Source organism: Jaculus jaculus, chromosome 4, assembly GCF_020740685.1.
Source record: "Jaculus jaculus isolate mJacJac1 chromosome 4, mJacJac1.mat.Y.cur, whole genome shotgun sequence".
Classification (NCBI taxonomy): Eukaryota; Metazoa; Chordata; class Mammalia; order Rodentia; family Dipodidae; genus Jaculus; species Jaculus jaculus.
The window spans coordinates 22,058,174-22,076,076 of NC_059105.1; the positions used below are offsets into that span (position 1 = coordinate 22,058,174).

The window sequence follows — 17,903 nt, forward strand, 5'->3', positions numbered from 1 at the left end:
GCAATCCTCCATTCACCATGTCTTGGCCACCTAGAAGCTTTAACAAGCCAGGTCATGTCCACTGCCTCTGGACCTGGAAGGGTTAAGGCCTGCACTATGGCCAGTATGAGCATGTTTGAAAATGTTCAGATAGCACCTTCTTCCACAAGCAGTTCACCTTTGCAAAATAAGCCACGTTTTCATCACCAGTCTCTTCTCCAAAGGCATGCCTTCTGGCAGCTGTCATGGGCCCTGGAGACTTAAACCTCAGCACCTAGTCACGGCTCTGGTACTCTCTCCTTGACACCCAGCAGGGCCTGCAGTCCAGGAGAGGTGCACACAGGGTTGGGTGGGCACAGAACTCCAGAGAGGTCGCAGGGACAGAAGTCTCTTTCCACATCATCTGCCTCACTTCCAAGCATGGCTGTGTGGATTCTTTTGTATATTGTAGATGGTACATACTTACGTCTTCTCCCCTTGTGTGTACCTGTGCATGTGTGCACTACTTGTGTCCAGCTTTATGTGCATTCAGGGGATCCAAACTTGGGTCGTTAGGCTTATACGTCAAATGCTTTTAAACATTGCCCTCTACCTAACCCCTCATAGGCATGTTTTTTAAAAATTTTTTTTTGTTTATTTACTTATTTGAGAGTGACAGACAGAGAAAGAGGCAGAGGGAGGGAGAGAGAGAGAGGATATGAATGGGTGCACCAGGGCCTCCAGCCACTGCAAACGAACTCCAGATGCGTGCGCCCCCTGTGCTTCTGGCTAACGTGGGTCCTGGAAATGGAGAGCTCTTCTTTCCCGTGGGTTTCTCAAAGTCACATGGGCTAGTGACCAGCACCAAGTGGACCTTTTTATTCACTCATGATGCTTCTTTTACTTCAAAGTGGATTTCCAAAAATGCTTGTCAGCAAATTTGCTATTAGCTCTGAAAACGTGATTGTGGGCACAGAAGACAGTCTGTTCTCTCCTGTGCATGTGTTCATGAGTCTCACCAGCTATTCCTTCCTTCCCTTCACACGCCGCCACGATGGCTCCCAGCAAGAGAGCCTTCAAGTTGGGCGTCGAGACCTGTCTGGAGGTGTGCGTGCCGGTGCCTTAGCTGGTGCTCCAAAGTGGCGGGGTGCTGGCCGTGAGGACAGTGCACACAGCGCCACCGCAGCTTTTCTCCTTGCACTCAGAACTGTTGAACTGCCAGGAGACAGGGATGGGTGTTGTGACCTGTTTTCTCTGTGACCTTGAACCCTGGTTCCACCACCAGTGATTTCTGGTTTTTTTGTTGTTATTGTTAGTGAGGGATATTCTCTTAAGGTGGATTGAAGCAGGAATTTTGAGTAAAGAAGAAAGTAGGGTGAATGTTTGGCCTGAAGAGTTAGTTGTCAAGCCCTTTATGTATGGCCTGCTACTTATACAATCCAAGTCGAGTCAACTCGGACGTGGACCTAACACTCTAGAATATGAGCACGTGTTTCTGTGGCAAGAGCAGAGGAGGTGCTGAGAGCAGGTATGACTTCCGTCTAGGAGCTCACCATACTAGTGGAGTCCAGGCCAGAAGGCGGTGAGCTGCTCACTGGGAGGAGAGAAGACTTTGTAAAGACCCTCTCCCACATGGTGCTAGCACCTTGTACTGGGGAAGAATTAGTTTGGAAGCTTGTGCATGGATGGGCTGCAAAGAGCTTGGTGCACTGAGTAGAAAGAAGCACACTGCAGGAGTTGATTCACAGCAGGCTGGGAACCTGCAATGGAGAAAACCACAAGGCTGCTGCACGAGGTAGGAGGAGGGGCCGGGGGCAGGGCCTTCACCTTAGCGTGGTGGAAATGAGCTGAGCTGTAAGGCTCCTGTCAAAACTCATGGAATGGTACAACTAAGAGTTAAACATCTCACAGTGTGTCCTTTTAATCTCAAAAAGGGAGTTAGTGCTGTATCTATTGGACTGATGCCTGTACAGTACTTGAAATGCATCAGAACTGTAATGAATAGATGGCTCAAAAGGAGGATAGATGGATGGATGATGTGATGGATGGATAGATGGGTGAAGATGATGAGTGGGTGGAAGGAAGGAAGGATGCCGTGAAAGGATGGGTGGATGGAAGGGTAGACAGATGAAAGAATGGAAGGAATGAAAGGTAGGAGGGAGGGAGGGAGAAGAAGGAAGGAAGGAGGGAGAGAGGGAAGAAGGAAGGAAAGAAGGATGGATATGCAATAAAGCAAGCATGCTGTGGTCATCAAATCTAACCAGTACAGAATTGCATGTTCACTGTCAACCCTATTTGTGTTTCGCATTTTGCATTAAAAAAATTAAGGGGTAGGTGTGGTGGCGCATGCCTTTAATCCCAGCACTTGGGAGGCAGAGGTGGGAAGATTACTGTGGGTTCAAGTCCAGCCTGGAACTGCAGACTGAGTTCCAGGTCAGCAAATACACTGGCACCCATGATGCTTTGAAGAAAGTCAGGGCCAGAGGAGATGGCTCAGTGGGTAAAATGCTTCCTGTGCAAGTGTGAAGTCCTGATTTTGGATCTCCAGAGCCCATGTAAAGCCAGACGCAACAGCTCCTGTCTGCGATCCCAGCACTCCTGTAGTGAGATGGGACAGTCCCTAGAAACTCTTGGTCCAGCCAGCCTGGCATTTGCAGCAGTGAACAACAGACCCAGCTTCAAACGAGAGGAAGGCAAGGACCAACACTCGAGGTTGTCTTCTGATCTCCACACGTACACGCCCTCACTCATACACGCGAATGCCCATACACATTGAGAGGAAGGCAGTCCGTCAGTTGTGTGGACAACTGTGTCCCAGAAGGAGGTTCTTGGACTTGTTAACTGTCGCTGATCACTGCAGACCACAGATTCACTATCAATCAGAATTCTCTGCTGAACTCTAATTAACACTAAACATTATTACTCACAAATGTGAAGTCTTGATCGGAGATGACCTCAGGCATTCTAAATGTAAATAAAATTAGATTTAGATCCCTTTTAATTACCTGAGGTGCTGTGAGTAATTACAATGGCAATTGATGAACTTAATTTCTTATTAAAGGAGGGAAAAACTTGCAAAAAGTTTCTCCCTACTGTAAACTCTCCATGGCTGTAGGTTATGCAAAAAAGATCAAGGCTTTTAAACTTGTTCTATAAAATCTGGTGTCATTTATTTTATTGTCCCCTCAAATCCATTCTGTACCTCCTCACGTAAGTCCCTGCTACCACTCAAGGGTCCCCAAAGGCGATCTTCCCAAGATGGGTGGGGGGAGGCAGGGCCCAGGCGGTAACAACTAAGAAACAGTGGTTGACAGGTGGTGAAGAGCGTCAAGATGACCTCATGCACAGAGCCGCCATGGCGACCAGGTGAAAGTCCATTTCGTCACTTCAGCCTCCTTCCTGTTCACACCACAGTGCACTGTACGATCCACTCATGTTTTCAGGCCTCCGTGTGAGGCCACTGCGCTCACCACTACTCAGCGCGTAGGGTGGCCGGATTTCCTCCAGTTCCCACCAAGACATCTGCTCCCCAATCTAGGTTCTTCCTAGAAAATGGGTTTTGTTTGTTTGTTTTTTGGAGGAGGCGGTAGGAAAACAGCCTCTGTTATGGTTGATCAGTTCATTTTTCTTGAAAGCTTAAAGGTACCCAGAGGAGAAAGTGTGCATGTCATAACCATTGCAGATGCTGGAGACGTTTCTAAGCTCCCTGCTTTTCAGTCCTTGTGGGAGGGAGATTAGAACGACAGCTGTGGCTGAGCTGATAGTGACCAGTGTGTGTTCATTTATTAGAAGGAAGCTCCAGGCTGGCGTGATGGCTCAGTGGATAAAGCACCTGTCACGCAAGCATGAGGCTCCGAGTTCGGAACCCCAGTGCCCATGTAACAAGCCAGACTCGGTGGCAGCGTTTCTGATTTTACACATGCCTGCAGCAGGAAGGGAAGCTCTGCTATCTCTATCAAAGCTTGGGCACCAGCTAGCCTGGTGAAAGCAGTGACCATTGTAAGAGCCTGCCTCGAGAGGAAGTGGAAGAGGCACGCAGTGCACCCAGAAGTTGTCCACTGACCTCTGCGTGTGTGCCGCAGCACGCACCCCCCATCCTCACACATACGCAACCCACACACTAGGGAGGAAGAAGGGAAAGGAGAGGGGAGGGGGAGGGAGGGAGAGGAAGGAAGGAAGGAAGAAGAGGAAGGGAGAAAGGCAGCCCAGTGTGGTGGTGAGGTATAGGGTCTCCAGTGCCCTGAGGTGGCATCTTCTGAGAGCCTTGACGTCCTATTCTTACTTAGGCCCTGGCCACCTCCTGAAACTCATTAACTTTCATTTCTTCATATTTCTTTTTAAAATTTGAGCTTAAACAATTTAGCACAATCAATTTGACACGCATTTTCTTGTTTCTCTCTTTCCGCATTTAAAGTCTCCTTTCATCCCTGTTTCCTGGCTCTGCAGTGTCCAGCAGCCCAATTGCATCCCGACTGCTTATGCTTTCCCTAGGACTTCCATTGATAAGAGTGTGTTAGTGTATTTTGTAACCAGTAGCTTGATTGTTTTTTCACATTGTGGATGGAAACTGTGAAGCCCATGCCTGCGCGTGGTGCAGGCTGGGTGCCTCGCTGTGCAGTTGCAGATTCCTGAGTGAGCCTTCACCTGCAGGGTGTCAGAAGCCCTTCTTCTCTGGGACCATCAGCGTCCTGTGGAAGACGGCTTGATGAGTTGAGAAGTGACAGGCTTATTTCCCCCTCTTTGTTTAAGCCATTTATCTTTCAGATCCTTGCCTGCCACGTATATTGTATTGCCAATTTATTGGGATATTCACCCGCCTGGGCTTGGAAGCGCTTATTTACATCCAACTTGAGAACAAGCGAGCAAGAAAGTTAACCGTCTCCTGGCTTGGGAACAGATTTGCACTGTGTTCGCCCCGGCGTTGGGAAAGTCACGGGTTTCTCGTCAGTGGTTGTGTCTTCGGCCCTGGGCTAGCCTGGCTCATGGTGACACCAGAGCTGTGTCCAAAGTCGGCGCTGCTCACAGGGTCCTCAGCGGGGCCTTCCCTCACGCCCTTCTCGTCCAGATCAACACCTGTTCCGTTAGCTGCCGTCAGCTCTGCACTTGTGTTTGTTTTGCATCTGTGTGTTTGTTTGGTACGCATGCCTCTGTGTGTGTACACACGTGTGTGTATGTGTGCAAGTGCACATGTGGAGGCCAGAGGTTGCATCCAGTGTCTCCTCTATTGTTCTCCATCTTAATAAATGTGGCAGGGTCTGTCACGTTAACCTAGAGACTGTGGTTTCACCTAGTCTAGTTAGCTGCCTTGCCAGGGGTCCGCAGTCTACGCTTCCTGAGTGTTGGGGTTACAGGTGGGCCATCATGCCTGCTGCCGTTTAATGTTGGTGTCAGGATCAGGACACCGGTCTCCTTGCGCAGCAAGTGCTGCACTAGCCAAGCCATCATCCTGGTTTTTGTTTTCTTTTTTTTTTTTTTTTACCTTAGTCACAGGAATTTACTGACTGACTGTGACCCTCAGACTGACCTTGAACTTGCTGTGTAATCCAAATTGGCCTTGAACTCCCAGTTTTCCTGCCTCAGCCTCCTGCATGCCAGGATATTATGGTATGTTCCACCATGCTCATCTGCTTACTTGGTTATTTATTCAATAAGGTCGAATAGTAATGCTCACCGAGCTTTGAGGGCCGTGGAGCCTACATCAGCAAGGGCCGGAAGGGGACCCACTGCAAGTCCAGCCTCTGTGAGGAGAGCCCATGTGCACAGGGGCGGTGTGCTGGGCATTCCGTGTCCCCGTGCCGAGCTCACCACGTCCCTCCTGTGCACTCGCTCTGTCCTGCCAGCTGTCATTTTACGGCATACACTACTTTTGTCTCTACCAAGCATCTTCAGAGAAACCTCTTACCCCTGCCATGGTCTTGGTAGCTATTGTGGCCCCCGCTCCAGGCTCCTGTTCACAGGCTTTGGCGATGCGGGGGTAGAGCTGGTCGGGGAACTGCGGTCAGCAGTGGCCTCTCATGTCTCCCTTTGATTCTCAGCTTCCTCGCTGATGGGGTTCAGAGCTGGGCACAGGGCCGGCCTGGCCCGTGTGACCACAGCCAGAGCTTTGCACACTGCCTGTGTGTACGGCATTGAAACATCCCACAATCGTGCACTCATCATCGCTTGCTGTGGAGGCCTAACAGTTTTCTTTCTTTTTACCATCTGACTAAATGCTTCCTGCTTTTGAGTTTTCCATGTCTGCAGTATTTATAACTTCTCAGCACCTCCTCCCCCCACACAGGCATGGTTCCTGCCGTGTTTCTAATGCCTCTGTCCATGGCACTGCTTGTGCATCCCTGACCTGGGCAGGAGTGCCCAGCCCAGGTTGGGTGCTGCTTCCTGGGAAGCACAGGAAGCGTCGACAGGAGGCCATGACGTTGGCTTCACTGTCTGGTGGCCAGCCAACGCTTCCTCAGTGGCGCTGCAGGCAGATATGTCTGGGTTTCACAGTCTCTCCTGTTTAATATTCATGGGGCACATTATAGCTACTCAGTGGTGCAGTGTACAGACGAGCTCACCGGCGCGGGATGCTGTGCAGCCTGGCAAGGCAGCCGGCGCCATGGACATTGACCGTGGAGTGAACAGCAGCCTGCTGCACTCTGGGAGCCCAGAGAAGCGGAGCACCACATAGGGGCCTGCTGGAAAACAAACGAGTAAGCACTTCAGCTTGGAGTTCTTCTGAGCTGTGTATACTCCTGGCTAACGATGGGAGAAGACCTGGAATATGGGAAGCTTTTGGATTTGGGGACTAGTTGATGAAAACAGGAGACCACACAGTAAGCTAGGGATTGTGTGTTGGTCAGGTTCACTAGAGAGACAAAACCCATAGAATGAATATATGTTAAAGAGGTGGTTAGATCAGCTTACACAGGAGGGGAGGCTGGGCTGTCCAACAGTGGTTGTCTTGTCTGCATGCCAGGGAGCCAGAGAGCCCATGTTGAAGTCAGGTTCCCATTGCTGGTAGAAATCACCCAACCAAGAGCCGCTTGTGGGGGAAAAAAAAAAAAAAAGAGGTTTATTTTGGCTTACAGGCTCAAGGGGGAAGCTCCATGATGGCAAGGAAAATGATGATGTGAGCAGAGGGTGGACATCACTGCCTGGCCAATATAAGGTGAACCATAGCAACAGAAGAGTGTACCAAACACTGGCAAGGGGACACTGGCTGTAACACCCATAAGCCCGCCCCCAACAATACACTGCCTCCAGGAGGTGTTAATTCCCAAATCTCCGTCAGCTGGGAACCTAACATTCAGAACACCTAAGTTTATGGGGGACAGCTGAATCAAGCACCACAACCCAGTACCTCAGCAGCCTCGGCCTGGCTCTGAAGGCCTGGAGGGTTCCTGGGGAGCCGCTGGTCTGTGTTGGAAGACCGAAGAAGCTGGGTTCCATTGTCACAAAGGCAGGACCCATCAGGATAGATACATTCACCAGGCATAGTGGCCTGTTTCTTCCTAGAGTCTTTTTTCTGTAGGCCTCTCTGAAAGGGCTTCTCCCTCTATTAACTGTCCCTGGAAACACCCTCATGGGTCTGCCCAAGAGGCCTGTCTCTAACGTGATGCCTGATTCAATCAAGTCGCTAATAAAAATTAGCCATCAAAGATGGCGTGGAAAAGGTCATGGGCGAGGGCAGTGTCTGTTAGGACAGAAGGAGCAGGCGGAAGAAGGCAGGGTGGTGGGGCAAGAGGGGAGAGCTTGAGGAAGGACAGAGGGCAGAACTGGCAAAGAAAGGGCTGGCAGAAGAAGGGGAGGGCGGAGCCACCAGTGCCTGTGAAGGGTCTGGACTTGCAGGCCTGACTGTCAGTGGGCATTCTGCCAGCTTGGAGGATGGACTAGGGCCTGGAAGGAGGTCTTACTTCACGCGGACATGAGCAGTGCCGCGCCGCAGGCACAGGGACGCGGCTACCCACAGGACCAGCTGCAGGCCGTCCCCCAGCGGAGCACGCCGTGGTTCGTGTTTAAAGTCCTATGGGTCGCTGTCCCTTCTGAGTCGGGGACCCCAGTGGGGTTGTCCACATTGCACTTGCTGCCCACTGGCCCTGTGCCTGGGTGACCACTGGATCAAGCATGCCCGACTCTTGACCGCTCAGAAGGACACGTAAGGGGGAGGGGTGTTGTGCTTCCTGCAGCCTGATTTGAGCCCCGGCCTGATTTGCTCGGCACATGATGTTCTGTGGTGTGCCGTGTTCTCTCACTTTGTCCTCTGGAGGGAAAGGGAAAGCCAGTGGCCTTGGCTTTTCAGGCAGAAATTTTCCCTCCTAAAATTCTGAAATTAATGCCAGCAGCCTTGACTTTGCTCTGTCCTGAAGGTAACTGTTTATTGCAGTCAGCATTTAAATCCCCCGATTAATAGGAGCAATTAAACAATAGCTTCATTTCCAGCAAATTAACAACCCTAATAGGTAATTGCGACATAAATGAAGATAAATTTGTTTTAATACAATGAGATAAAAAGAATACAGACAAGAATGGAATCTCAGATTAAGAATTGTGGTTGTGTTACTTCAGGAAAAGCTCAGAGGTTTCACCAGAAGAAATGGAAGCTCCTTTTTTAACCACGACATGCCTTAGAGTCTTTTTTTTTTTTTTTTTTTAAGCATGGCAGAGGGGCTGGGGAGATGGCTCTGTGGTAAAGTGCTTGCCATGCAAGTATCAGAACCTGAGTTCAGATCCTAAGCACACACATAAAAGATAGATGTGGCGGATTCTCACAAAAAGATGTAGAAAGCTACTGAGGAAGAAATCCGATGCCAGCTTCTGACCTCCACACTGGCACATACATACACCTGTGCATGTGCACCCACACAAGGCATTGCACACGTGTCTTAAAGCATGTTGCCAAGTGTTTCTGGAACACTTCAGGGGTCCATGGGAACGGGCCCACTGTCTTACATTATGATGGTAGCTCAGCCATCTTCAGTTGGCAGTACCATTTGGCAGTATCTGCCAGGTATTCAGTTAGCAGCAAGAAGGTGGAAGTGCCAAGCATCCCTGGACTCACTAATTGCCCCCAAGCAGCATGATGCGTCCTGTAGCCTTGCTGTCCAGAGTTCACGGCTGGCCCACTCCCTCTTTCACACTGGCTTTCCCTCCGATTTTCCTTAGTTATTACTCCCAAAACTTGCATGGTATAAAAGCCCAGCTAGAAACTAGGTTGAATTAGCAGCTGTAACGAATAATCCACCTCCAACATTTACTGACTTTGCCATTTTCACGGTGAGAAAAATTTCTTCTTCAGATTTCTTTTCACTCCTAAGTCGTACATTCAGAGTTACATAGATAATTTGGTAATTAATTTCTTCTTAATTAATAAGCTAGTTTAATGATCATTCTCCTGTAATTTAAAATGGAGTGGAGACATTAGGGGATCCTCTATCTGCTCCTGGAAGATTTACAGCCACAAGGACTTGGAGCACTGTGGGCGGTCTCCTGTGTGGTTCCCAGGATGAACCTTGCAAAAAGGTCTAGTATGCATTCCTTGGGGTGGTTGCACCAAAGGTGTGGACAGATTATGCAGTGACTCATAAATAAAGCCTTTGAAATATTTTTATGTCACACTCCTGTAACCCCAGAGCCTGGGAATCTTAGTCAGGAGACTCACTAGAGGCTATCCTGGGCTACATATTGATACTGTCTCAAAAGTTTAATTGTGGAGTTCATTTAGTATTTAGTCTCATGGCAGTTGACCTTGACAAGTATGCTTGGTGTAGACATTGAACATACTGTTAGACTGACTTAATTACCTAACATTGCACACTGGGACTGATCCCCTTGGCTGCAGGTTAACAACCTCCATATGACCCAGTAAAAATCCTTTTACAAATCTACAAAAAATCCATGTCCTCACTTGGGTCTAACTGGTTCTTGAGTACTCAAATCTAGGCACTTCCAATGGTGACAAGGCTATGCCATCCAAGGTCACTACCACCCCCTCCCACTTGTGTCATCTGCTTTCATTTTTTTTCAAAAAAATATATATATGTACATACGTATACATACATACATGCATACATACATACACGCATGGAAGAGAGACCCTGCCACTGCAGATGAACTTCCGGTGCATACCCCACTTTGTGCATCTGGCTTTATGTGGAGACCCAGGCTATCAGGCTTTGCGAGCAAACACATTTAACCTCTGACCCATCTCTAGCCCACCTGTTCCCTCTTGAACCTTGTGGGACACTGGGCTTTTGGAGAACTCACATACTCTAGAAGAGGTCACAGGACTCTCACAGTCTTGTGAACACAGGGAAGTAAGAGGAGTACAGAACTATCGTATTTGCCCTGGAGTAGGGCACCCTGCAGTGTCTTTGGGCCTCTAGGCTACAGTTGGGGGCTCCTCTGCATCTGTCTCTGTAACCAGCAAGAGGGGAGCAGGGTAGCTCAGGACAGTGGTAATGAAGGTGGGATTCAGAAAGACTCAGTATACACCCTTGATCTGCTGGGTCTTCTCTGTCCTTCTGGGGTGAGGTGGGCATGAGAAGGCCTGGATGCTGAAAGGGGGCATTGGAGTGGCTGTAGGCACACAGTTCTAGACCATGAGAAGTACTTGTCCATGTGGGCCGCCATCAGCACTGAGGTGGTGATTGAAGCGTGGACATGGAGCCCTCCCTGGGAGGGAGCCTGGGGATGGGACCCTGGGTAGGGCCATGAGGAGAGCCAGTAGGGAGAGTGCGGAGTAGAAGTCCAAGCAGAGGGGAGGCCACAGAAGGACAGGCACCAGGGAACGGTCATAGTGCCCGGAGCTGCCCAAGAGGGGTGATGGCGATCAGCACTGCAGGTGCCATGCAGGCCAGGTTCTGCCAGGAGTTCTGGGCTAGCCTCCTGGTAAGGACGTCAGAGGATAGGAAGGTGTCCTCAAAGGCACAGGCTTCAAGAAGATGGCCAGAGAATGAGACCTGGTGTCCGTGCTTGGCTATGGCAGCATTGGCCCTGGCGAATTCCTGTACTTCATACTCCACTCCTGTGTCTCTTATACAAGTTCCCTTGGAAATGGAGACGTGAGGTGCAGCCAAGGAGTCCACTGTCCTCGGAAGAGCATAGATAGGCGGAGGCACTGGCCTGCAGCTGGGGTGTTGCATTTTCCAGGGAGTGGGTCGTGTGCAGGCCTGGGCACGCCAGTGGCAGTGAGATACTGTGTACACTCCTGTCCTTACCTCACTCTTTCTCTTGGTTTGATTGGAGTCTTTGAGCCAGGGTCACACTGTAGCCCAGGCTCACCGTGAGGCCCAGCTAGGCCTCATCCTCACAGTCTTCCCCCTGCTGCAGCCACAACCTGCTTTCTCTGGTCTTCATCTGCAAGATTCAAGGGAGGACCAGCTTGGCTGTCAAGCAGCAGCGATGAGGAAGGGGTGTGTCATCATGGAGCTGCAGGCAGCTGGGACTTATCTGCTGGGACCAGAGGTGATTCATGTCCTCCTCTGGTGGGTGATTGAGAACCCTCCCGGAAGTAAACCCTGGGTGTTCAGTCAGGACGAAGCACAGAGATCTCCACTGCATTTTTACTTCTGATGTAAAAGGGCTTCCTTGTTTGGTAGAAAGTATAAATTTTCTGGGGAAAGCAAACCTGTCATCTTTTGTTGTTCCTTAGCTTCTGTTTAACTAAAGAATGGAAATATGTGCATGAAAGTATACTTTGGTCTAAGGACAGCAGCCAGCCCCGGCCCGGGGTCCTGCTCAGCCAGCCTACCTTCTCCCTAATGTAGCGCCACCCTGCTGAATGACCCCATAGGTGGGAAGCAGGAGCTCACCCTGGACTCCCTTGTACCTAAAGTACAGGGGAAGCAGCTTCAGAGAGGACAGTGGAATTGGTGGCTTTGGTGGTAACAGGGTGGACCCACTGAGGCCCTGGCTAGTGCACAGCATGTGGCAACTTTGGGTGTAGGATCTGTCCAAGTGTTACAAGGCATGACATCTCAGTGGCACGAGTTTCAGGTTCTCTGAAGTCTGGGTGGTTGTGGCTCATAGATCTGCGCTTAAAGTTAAAAGTTGAAGCATGCTACGTACCTCCTTCATTGGATGTGGGGCCAACACATAAGCCAGTGATGAGGCGATGAGACCACTGGGTCTACCTGGTCTAGGGGAGACGCTTCTGATGTGCCATTTCTAGGTACAGTTGTAATGTCCCTTTCCTGGTGGTCTGTGTCTTAAATTGGTGAATAGCGAAGGCCATGTGCTTGCTTACCCATGTGCTCTCCCCCCACTTTTCTACTGGGGTTTGGGGCTCCTGCAGATCCTGTGACAGTGGGCACAGCCCCATTCTGCTTAACAGTTGTCACTGTATTTTCTGCCCCCCAAGTGATGCTTTTAGAAATGCCTTTAAGTGAGACCTGTTAGCTCCCTGAGATAATAAATAAGCAAATAGCAGTTAGCAAACTTGAGGCTGTTGGCCCGTGGTTCTCCGAGCAGTGCACGTCTGTGTTCCTGACAAGATTCCAAGTTCTTCAGGACAGCCTTTAACCTTCTCTCTTGCCCTGTTCACCTTGTGTTCATCAGAGACCTCCTGTCCTTCTTTAGATAATAAAGTTTCCCACTGTTTGTGTGTTATTTTGCATTTCTAAAGCAGACTCCATGTGCGAACACAATAGTTAGAAGTCATTTCTTTGGCCAGGTGTTAAAAATTTAAAAGAAAATCATTTCATTGCTGTGTGAGTTGGAAAGATTTAAACATAATGGGGAAATGTGACAAACAGAGAAAAGTAGTGGTCGTAAAGACGACTGGTTGTTGTGACTTTGTGTTTGAGACGTCAGTGTGGAAGTGCCATGCTCAGTACGGCTCTGGGAGGCTTCCCTGTGAACTGCCTCTTAAGTAGGATGACTATTAATTTGCACTTGGAATGAGAGTTTTGTGACCTATTTGAAAAAGTTTCTCAGCTCTTCCTTGGAAGATCTCCATAGCAGGTGCCCACCGCGGTCTCAAAGCCTGCCTGTCTGCTCCCCACGTTTGTGTCTCTCCTAAGGCTTATCTGAGCCAGTGAGGGACGGCCAGGTGGACAGTAACTTGGGCTGGGAGTAAAATCAAAGGCCACAGAGTTGATCAGCAAAACCCCCTTTTTGTAGTTTTCACAAAGCAAGAAAGTCAGCAGTCACTGAGGCAGTCAGGAGTAGAGGGTGATTTGCCTTTGGCCTTTGGCATTTCAGTGCCTCTCTAAAGGCACTTATGTTTTCAGTTGCTGGGCTCTGACCTCTGATTTTATTTTTCCAGTTCACATAATGATTTTCAAAGTATTGTAATGTAGGTCTTCGAAGACCCATGATCAATTCGCCAATGGTTTTGAAATGACAGAGTGCCACTATATTCCTCTGTGATTTAAACGTGATTAGCTGATGAAGGTTGTGATCAATACACTATGGGGAGATGCATTAATTGATAGCATCCTTTCGGGATGATCAGGAGCTATTGGAGGTGGGCTGTGACTAATGAGGCTGTTGCTTCATCTCTCAGAGCCATTTTTTATATATTGCATTTCTACTTAATCATATTTACACTACCATTCATTTATGTGAAAACCATAAGCTTGGGACAGACCAGTTCCCTGTTTAAAATTGCATTCATTTGGAAACGGAGTTGTTTGTGAACACCACGCAGACTCTGTCTGTCATCACCTGTGGCCCTAGAGAGGTGGTGTGCCAGTCTGCCATCCCCTGTGGCCTTAGAGAGGTGGCATCTGTGTGTGTGCCTGGGCAGAGACAAGAACTGATCACCCTGAACTTAATGACAGCTTCTCCCCAAAGACACACATCCATCCAGATAAAACCCATGCCCCCTCACCTTTGCCAATACCTGTTGGTGCCAGTGGGCCTTGTAATTGGTAGGTTACTTTCCAGTTAAAGTCAGTATGCTCTATAAGCAAGCCTGTTTGCTAAAAGAAGTTATGGCTGGTTGAATTTAGACTTTTATTGATTAAGATAAATGTCCAGTGTTCGTGGTGGTGTTTAAATAAAAAGGTCTTTGATGTAATTGTGCTCGAGTGGAGTTCTCCACAGCCTGCGCAGTTAAAAGCCATTCTTCAGACAATGCAAAACAACAAGTTTTGGCTTCCAAAGGGAGGTTTGATTAAATTTCCATGTCTTATTTGAGATTATTTTTGCTCCAAGTAACTGGAACATGTTATTTTCTTGGAATAACCTACAGAAGTGGGCATGCGCCTCTTGTTGCATGTTTGACTCCCCTGAAGTGAGTGATTTGAGTGCCGAGGCTCCCCAGGGAATGAGGGCCCCTTCTGTGCCCTGCTTCACTGCGCGGCTACTCTTGCCTTCTCACCCCAGATGACCTTTGGGGCCAAAGATACATTCCTGCATTTCAGGAAGATCAACAAAAGGACCAAAAAGTGAACCAAGTGCAGCCCCCACTTGCCTTGCGGAGCCCTGGAAGTACCCCGCGGTCCTTCCGCTTTCACCCCATTGGCCCCGGCTTACTTGTGCTCTTGTCCTATTGGCCAGAGCTTGCTAGTGGGCCGCAGTCAGCTGGAGGAGGGTGGAGGAAGTCCTGGGAAGCGCTCTAGTGACCCTAGTAGCAGGACTGTCCTCGCGGTGCCCAGCTGGGACGCAGTGCTGGACTGCTGGGTGTTAGGTCTCGCCAGTGACCTCTGCTGTGTGTCTGTGGACACAGCCTCACTTTGGTACCTTTTGTCTCTGTGTCCACCAGTTGCCCAGAAAGTTGTCGCCACAAGGAGGAAGCAGCAGCTATCCATAGGCCCCTGCAAGTCCTTACCCAGCTCCCCGAGCCACTCCTCGGTGTGTGCTGCGCAGGGGTCTGCTGTGCACGTCAGTCAGGTAGGTGGGCGAGGGGCGGGAGGTGTGCCAGGGGGCACCTGGAGCCAAGGAGGGCTTCCCTAAGGGAATGGGTGCAGCCCATGCCAAGGCAAACCTCATCCTCTTTTTTTTTTTAATCAACTTTATAAATAACAGCATGTTTGTAATTGACTTCCCATTCCCTTCAGAAACTGCTGCAGGAATCGCTCTTTAACGCTGTCTGTCCTCACGCTGCCTGTGTGATTAGGCGTGCTGGCATGGGGGGTGGGCCAGGTGTGTGCTGCTGTGTCTGCCGTTGATTGAAATCTCCCGCTCTGGCCTTGTTCTGGGCTACTTGCAAGAGAAACAGTTGTGAGTAAATCTTAATGGCTAGCCCCACTATATGCTGAAATGTGGTCGCAGCATCCAATTTTAACTGCCATTTCCCTTAGGCCCCCATGGAAATTGCTAGCTTTCCATAACAACATTTTGCTAAATTATTTACTTGGAAGCAAACAAAATAATTGTAGTTTTGAAGGGCCCAAGCAGGCGTCTGTTATAGAAGCTTGTGGCTTTGTCTTGCCCGCCCTCGTGTTGTGACAGGCACTCCTTGGGCAAGCACACATCCTCCCCACCCCCCCCGAGCCTTTCCCAGGGCGTGCAGTGAGCAGGTGCTCGTTCGCCTGGGAGGCCACTGTGTTTCCATGGTGCCGCTGGCACCTGGGAAGGTGCAGCCACACGTGGGCATCTTTGGGGCTGGAGTCTTTACTTCCATCTGGAGATGTTTCAGGGCAGGGCCTCACTATCCAGTGTGTCATTCTAGAATGTCACTTGTGGTCTGAGGTGACTGTCCCCTGTTCATCCCACATGGAACAGTAAGGGACCACAGGGTCATTAAATCCTCTTCATTTTTTTTTTTTTCAAAGGAAGTGTAATTATATCTTACCACAAAAAAAAAAATTTTCATCCTGGTATTTGGGAGGCTGAGACAGGAAGGTCACTGGCAGGTCAGTGCCAGCCTGGGCTGTTTAATGAATTCTACCCTGGCATAGGCTATAGGCTACAGAGTGAGACCCTGTCTCCAAAAAAAAAACCAAATTCATGTTTTCATAAATTCCAAGTTCAATGCTAAGACTCCTTTGCTCAGTGTTCTCAGACAGAGCAACTCCGAGATGACGGTGTGTTCAGAAAGTACTCGGGGCTGCTGGAACAGGCTGAGTCAGGGAGGCTGGAGTCTTGTACCACGTGCCCTTCGTCACTGTGACCTGCTCTCGTGCTGGCTGTGACCCTGCCTGGGTTTGTAGCTGTGGCGCTAACAAAGCCTTGGTTTCCGCTCATTGCAGACAAGTAATGGAGGTGGAAGCTTAAGCGACTATTCCTCTTCCGTCCCGTCGACCCCAAGCACCAGCCAGAAGGAACTGCGGATCGATGTCCCTCCCACTGCCAACACCCCGACCCCTGTCCGGAAGCAATCCAAGCGCCGGTCCAACTTGTTCACGGTTAGTGTTGGCCCCAGGGAGAGAACCCTTGACCGTGTCTGCCACCCAGGCACCTCAGTCATTGTAATGTGCCTGCCTCGGGGTTGGGTGACTGTCATAAAATCCAAAGTAAATTGGATGGCACTGATTCTTGGGGAGCCTCAGAAATGCACAAGAAGCAAAGATTTGTATCTTTGCTTGGTATGAAGAGTGAGAGTGAGCAATGAGTGTGTATGCCATCCTGACAAAGTGAAGATGTTAATGTAAGACACAGAGAAAGAACAGAGTGCTGAGGGAATTCCGACTGTGTGTGTCTGACCCCTCAGAAGGCGTGCCTGAGCTACTACTCTGTCCACGTGCTGGGCGCTGAGGACTGGCACCGGAGGCGCTGCAAAGCTGGGAGTGGCTGCGCCTTCGGCACAAGTGTCCTTGCCCCCACTGCCAGCCCCTTCACCAAGGCTTCTTAGGGGCTCACTGCCACACACTTGTGCTTTCTCCAGAGTCCTCCAGGAAGCACCCTCAGGCTGGATATCTGGGCTCAGATTTGGAAGTACAGAAATGGGCTGGGGAGATGGCTCAGCACTTAAAGGCACTCGCTCCATGACCCACGTAAACCCGGACATGCAGTAATGTGTGTAATGTGTGTCTGTGCTTACAGCAGTGGGAGGTGGAGAATCTCCGAATTCTTGAGCCAGCTAGTCCTGCCTTCCCAGTGGCAAAAACAAGAGAGACCTTGTCTCAAACAACATGGAGGGAGAGTATAGACACCCTGAGGTGGTCCTGTGACACCCCCATGTGCAGCACAGCATACGTGCACCCATACAGTGTGTGTGTACATATTTACACATGTATATTCACACAAATAAGTAAGTGAAAATGAGAGAAATACAGAATCTGCAAGCAGGGCCTGGCATTTGTACCTTTTAAGAACCCCCGGGAATGTTGGGACTCTGAGAAGACAAAAGTGCTGCTCCTTCTCTCCCCTTCTGCTCAGCAGACATTGCCAAACTGTCATGGAAGGCTTTGGAGTCGAACCCAGAATGGAGTCCGAGCTGCTGCCGTGTGACTTGGAAGGGAGCTTTCCCTTCGTAGCCTAGCTCGGTACTTTCCATGTGCCTTTAAAGGGTGTGTTGAAGCCAGGGTGCTTTCACTTTTAGGGACATTTGGCATCTTGTCTTGGCGACATCTGGGACGGGTGGGTGGACACCACAGGCTATAGTCATGGGCTTCAGCCCGGGATGGCCCAGCCTCCCCAGCATCCTGCTTTTACACCAATGCGCCTCTTCTGCTGGCGTCGTACAGCTGGCATGGGCACCGAGGAGAGTTTATCTAAAGGAGGTCTTCCAGAGGTAGCTGGGAATCCATTCACTTACAGGATGCTCATATTTGAAGGTGGTCACATGATGCTGTGGGTGCTTGCCATGTCTCACATGGCTGTGGCTGTGACCATGGGATGTCACCACTGCCAGGTCTGCTGATGACCATCCCCTCTGAGCCACCCTGTGCTGTCCTTTGCTGTAGCATCCTACACCTCACGGCTTCAGCAGAGGCTGCTGGTGGCTGTTTACCTCGGGCAAGTTTCTGAACTCCTCGGGGCTGGGAGCAGCAGCTCTTCGGCTCTGGGTTCATCCCAAGAGCTCCCTCTGAGGGATGGAAAAGCCTTCTTGGCATTGCTTGCAGTGTTCTCTGTCG

General features: G+C 49.9%; 1 protein-coding gene across 9 annotated transcripts in view; it reads left to right on the forward strand.

The window, feature by feature from the left end:
* The window catches only part of Agap1 (ArfGAP with GTPase domain, ankyrin repeat and PH domain 1), a 526,342-nt gene that overhangs the window by 227,787 nt on the left and 280,652 nt on the right, over positions 1 to 17,903 (forward strand). For all 9 annotated transcript variants that reach the window (XM_045148441.1, XM_045148443.1, XM_045148445.1 and 6 more), the window contains 2 exons: positions 14,648 to 14,775; positions 16,077 to 16,232. In XM_045148441.1, the coding sequence (XP_045004376.1) occupies positions 14,648 to 14,775; positions 16,077 to 16,232 (284 nt within the window). The remainder of the gene's footprint in view (positions 1 to 14,647; positions 14,776 to 16,076; positions 16,233 to 17,903) is intronic.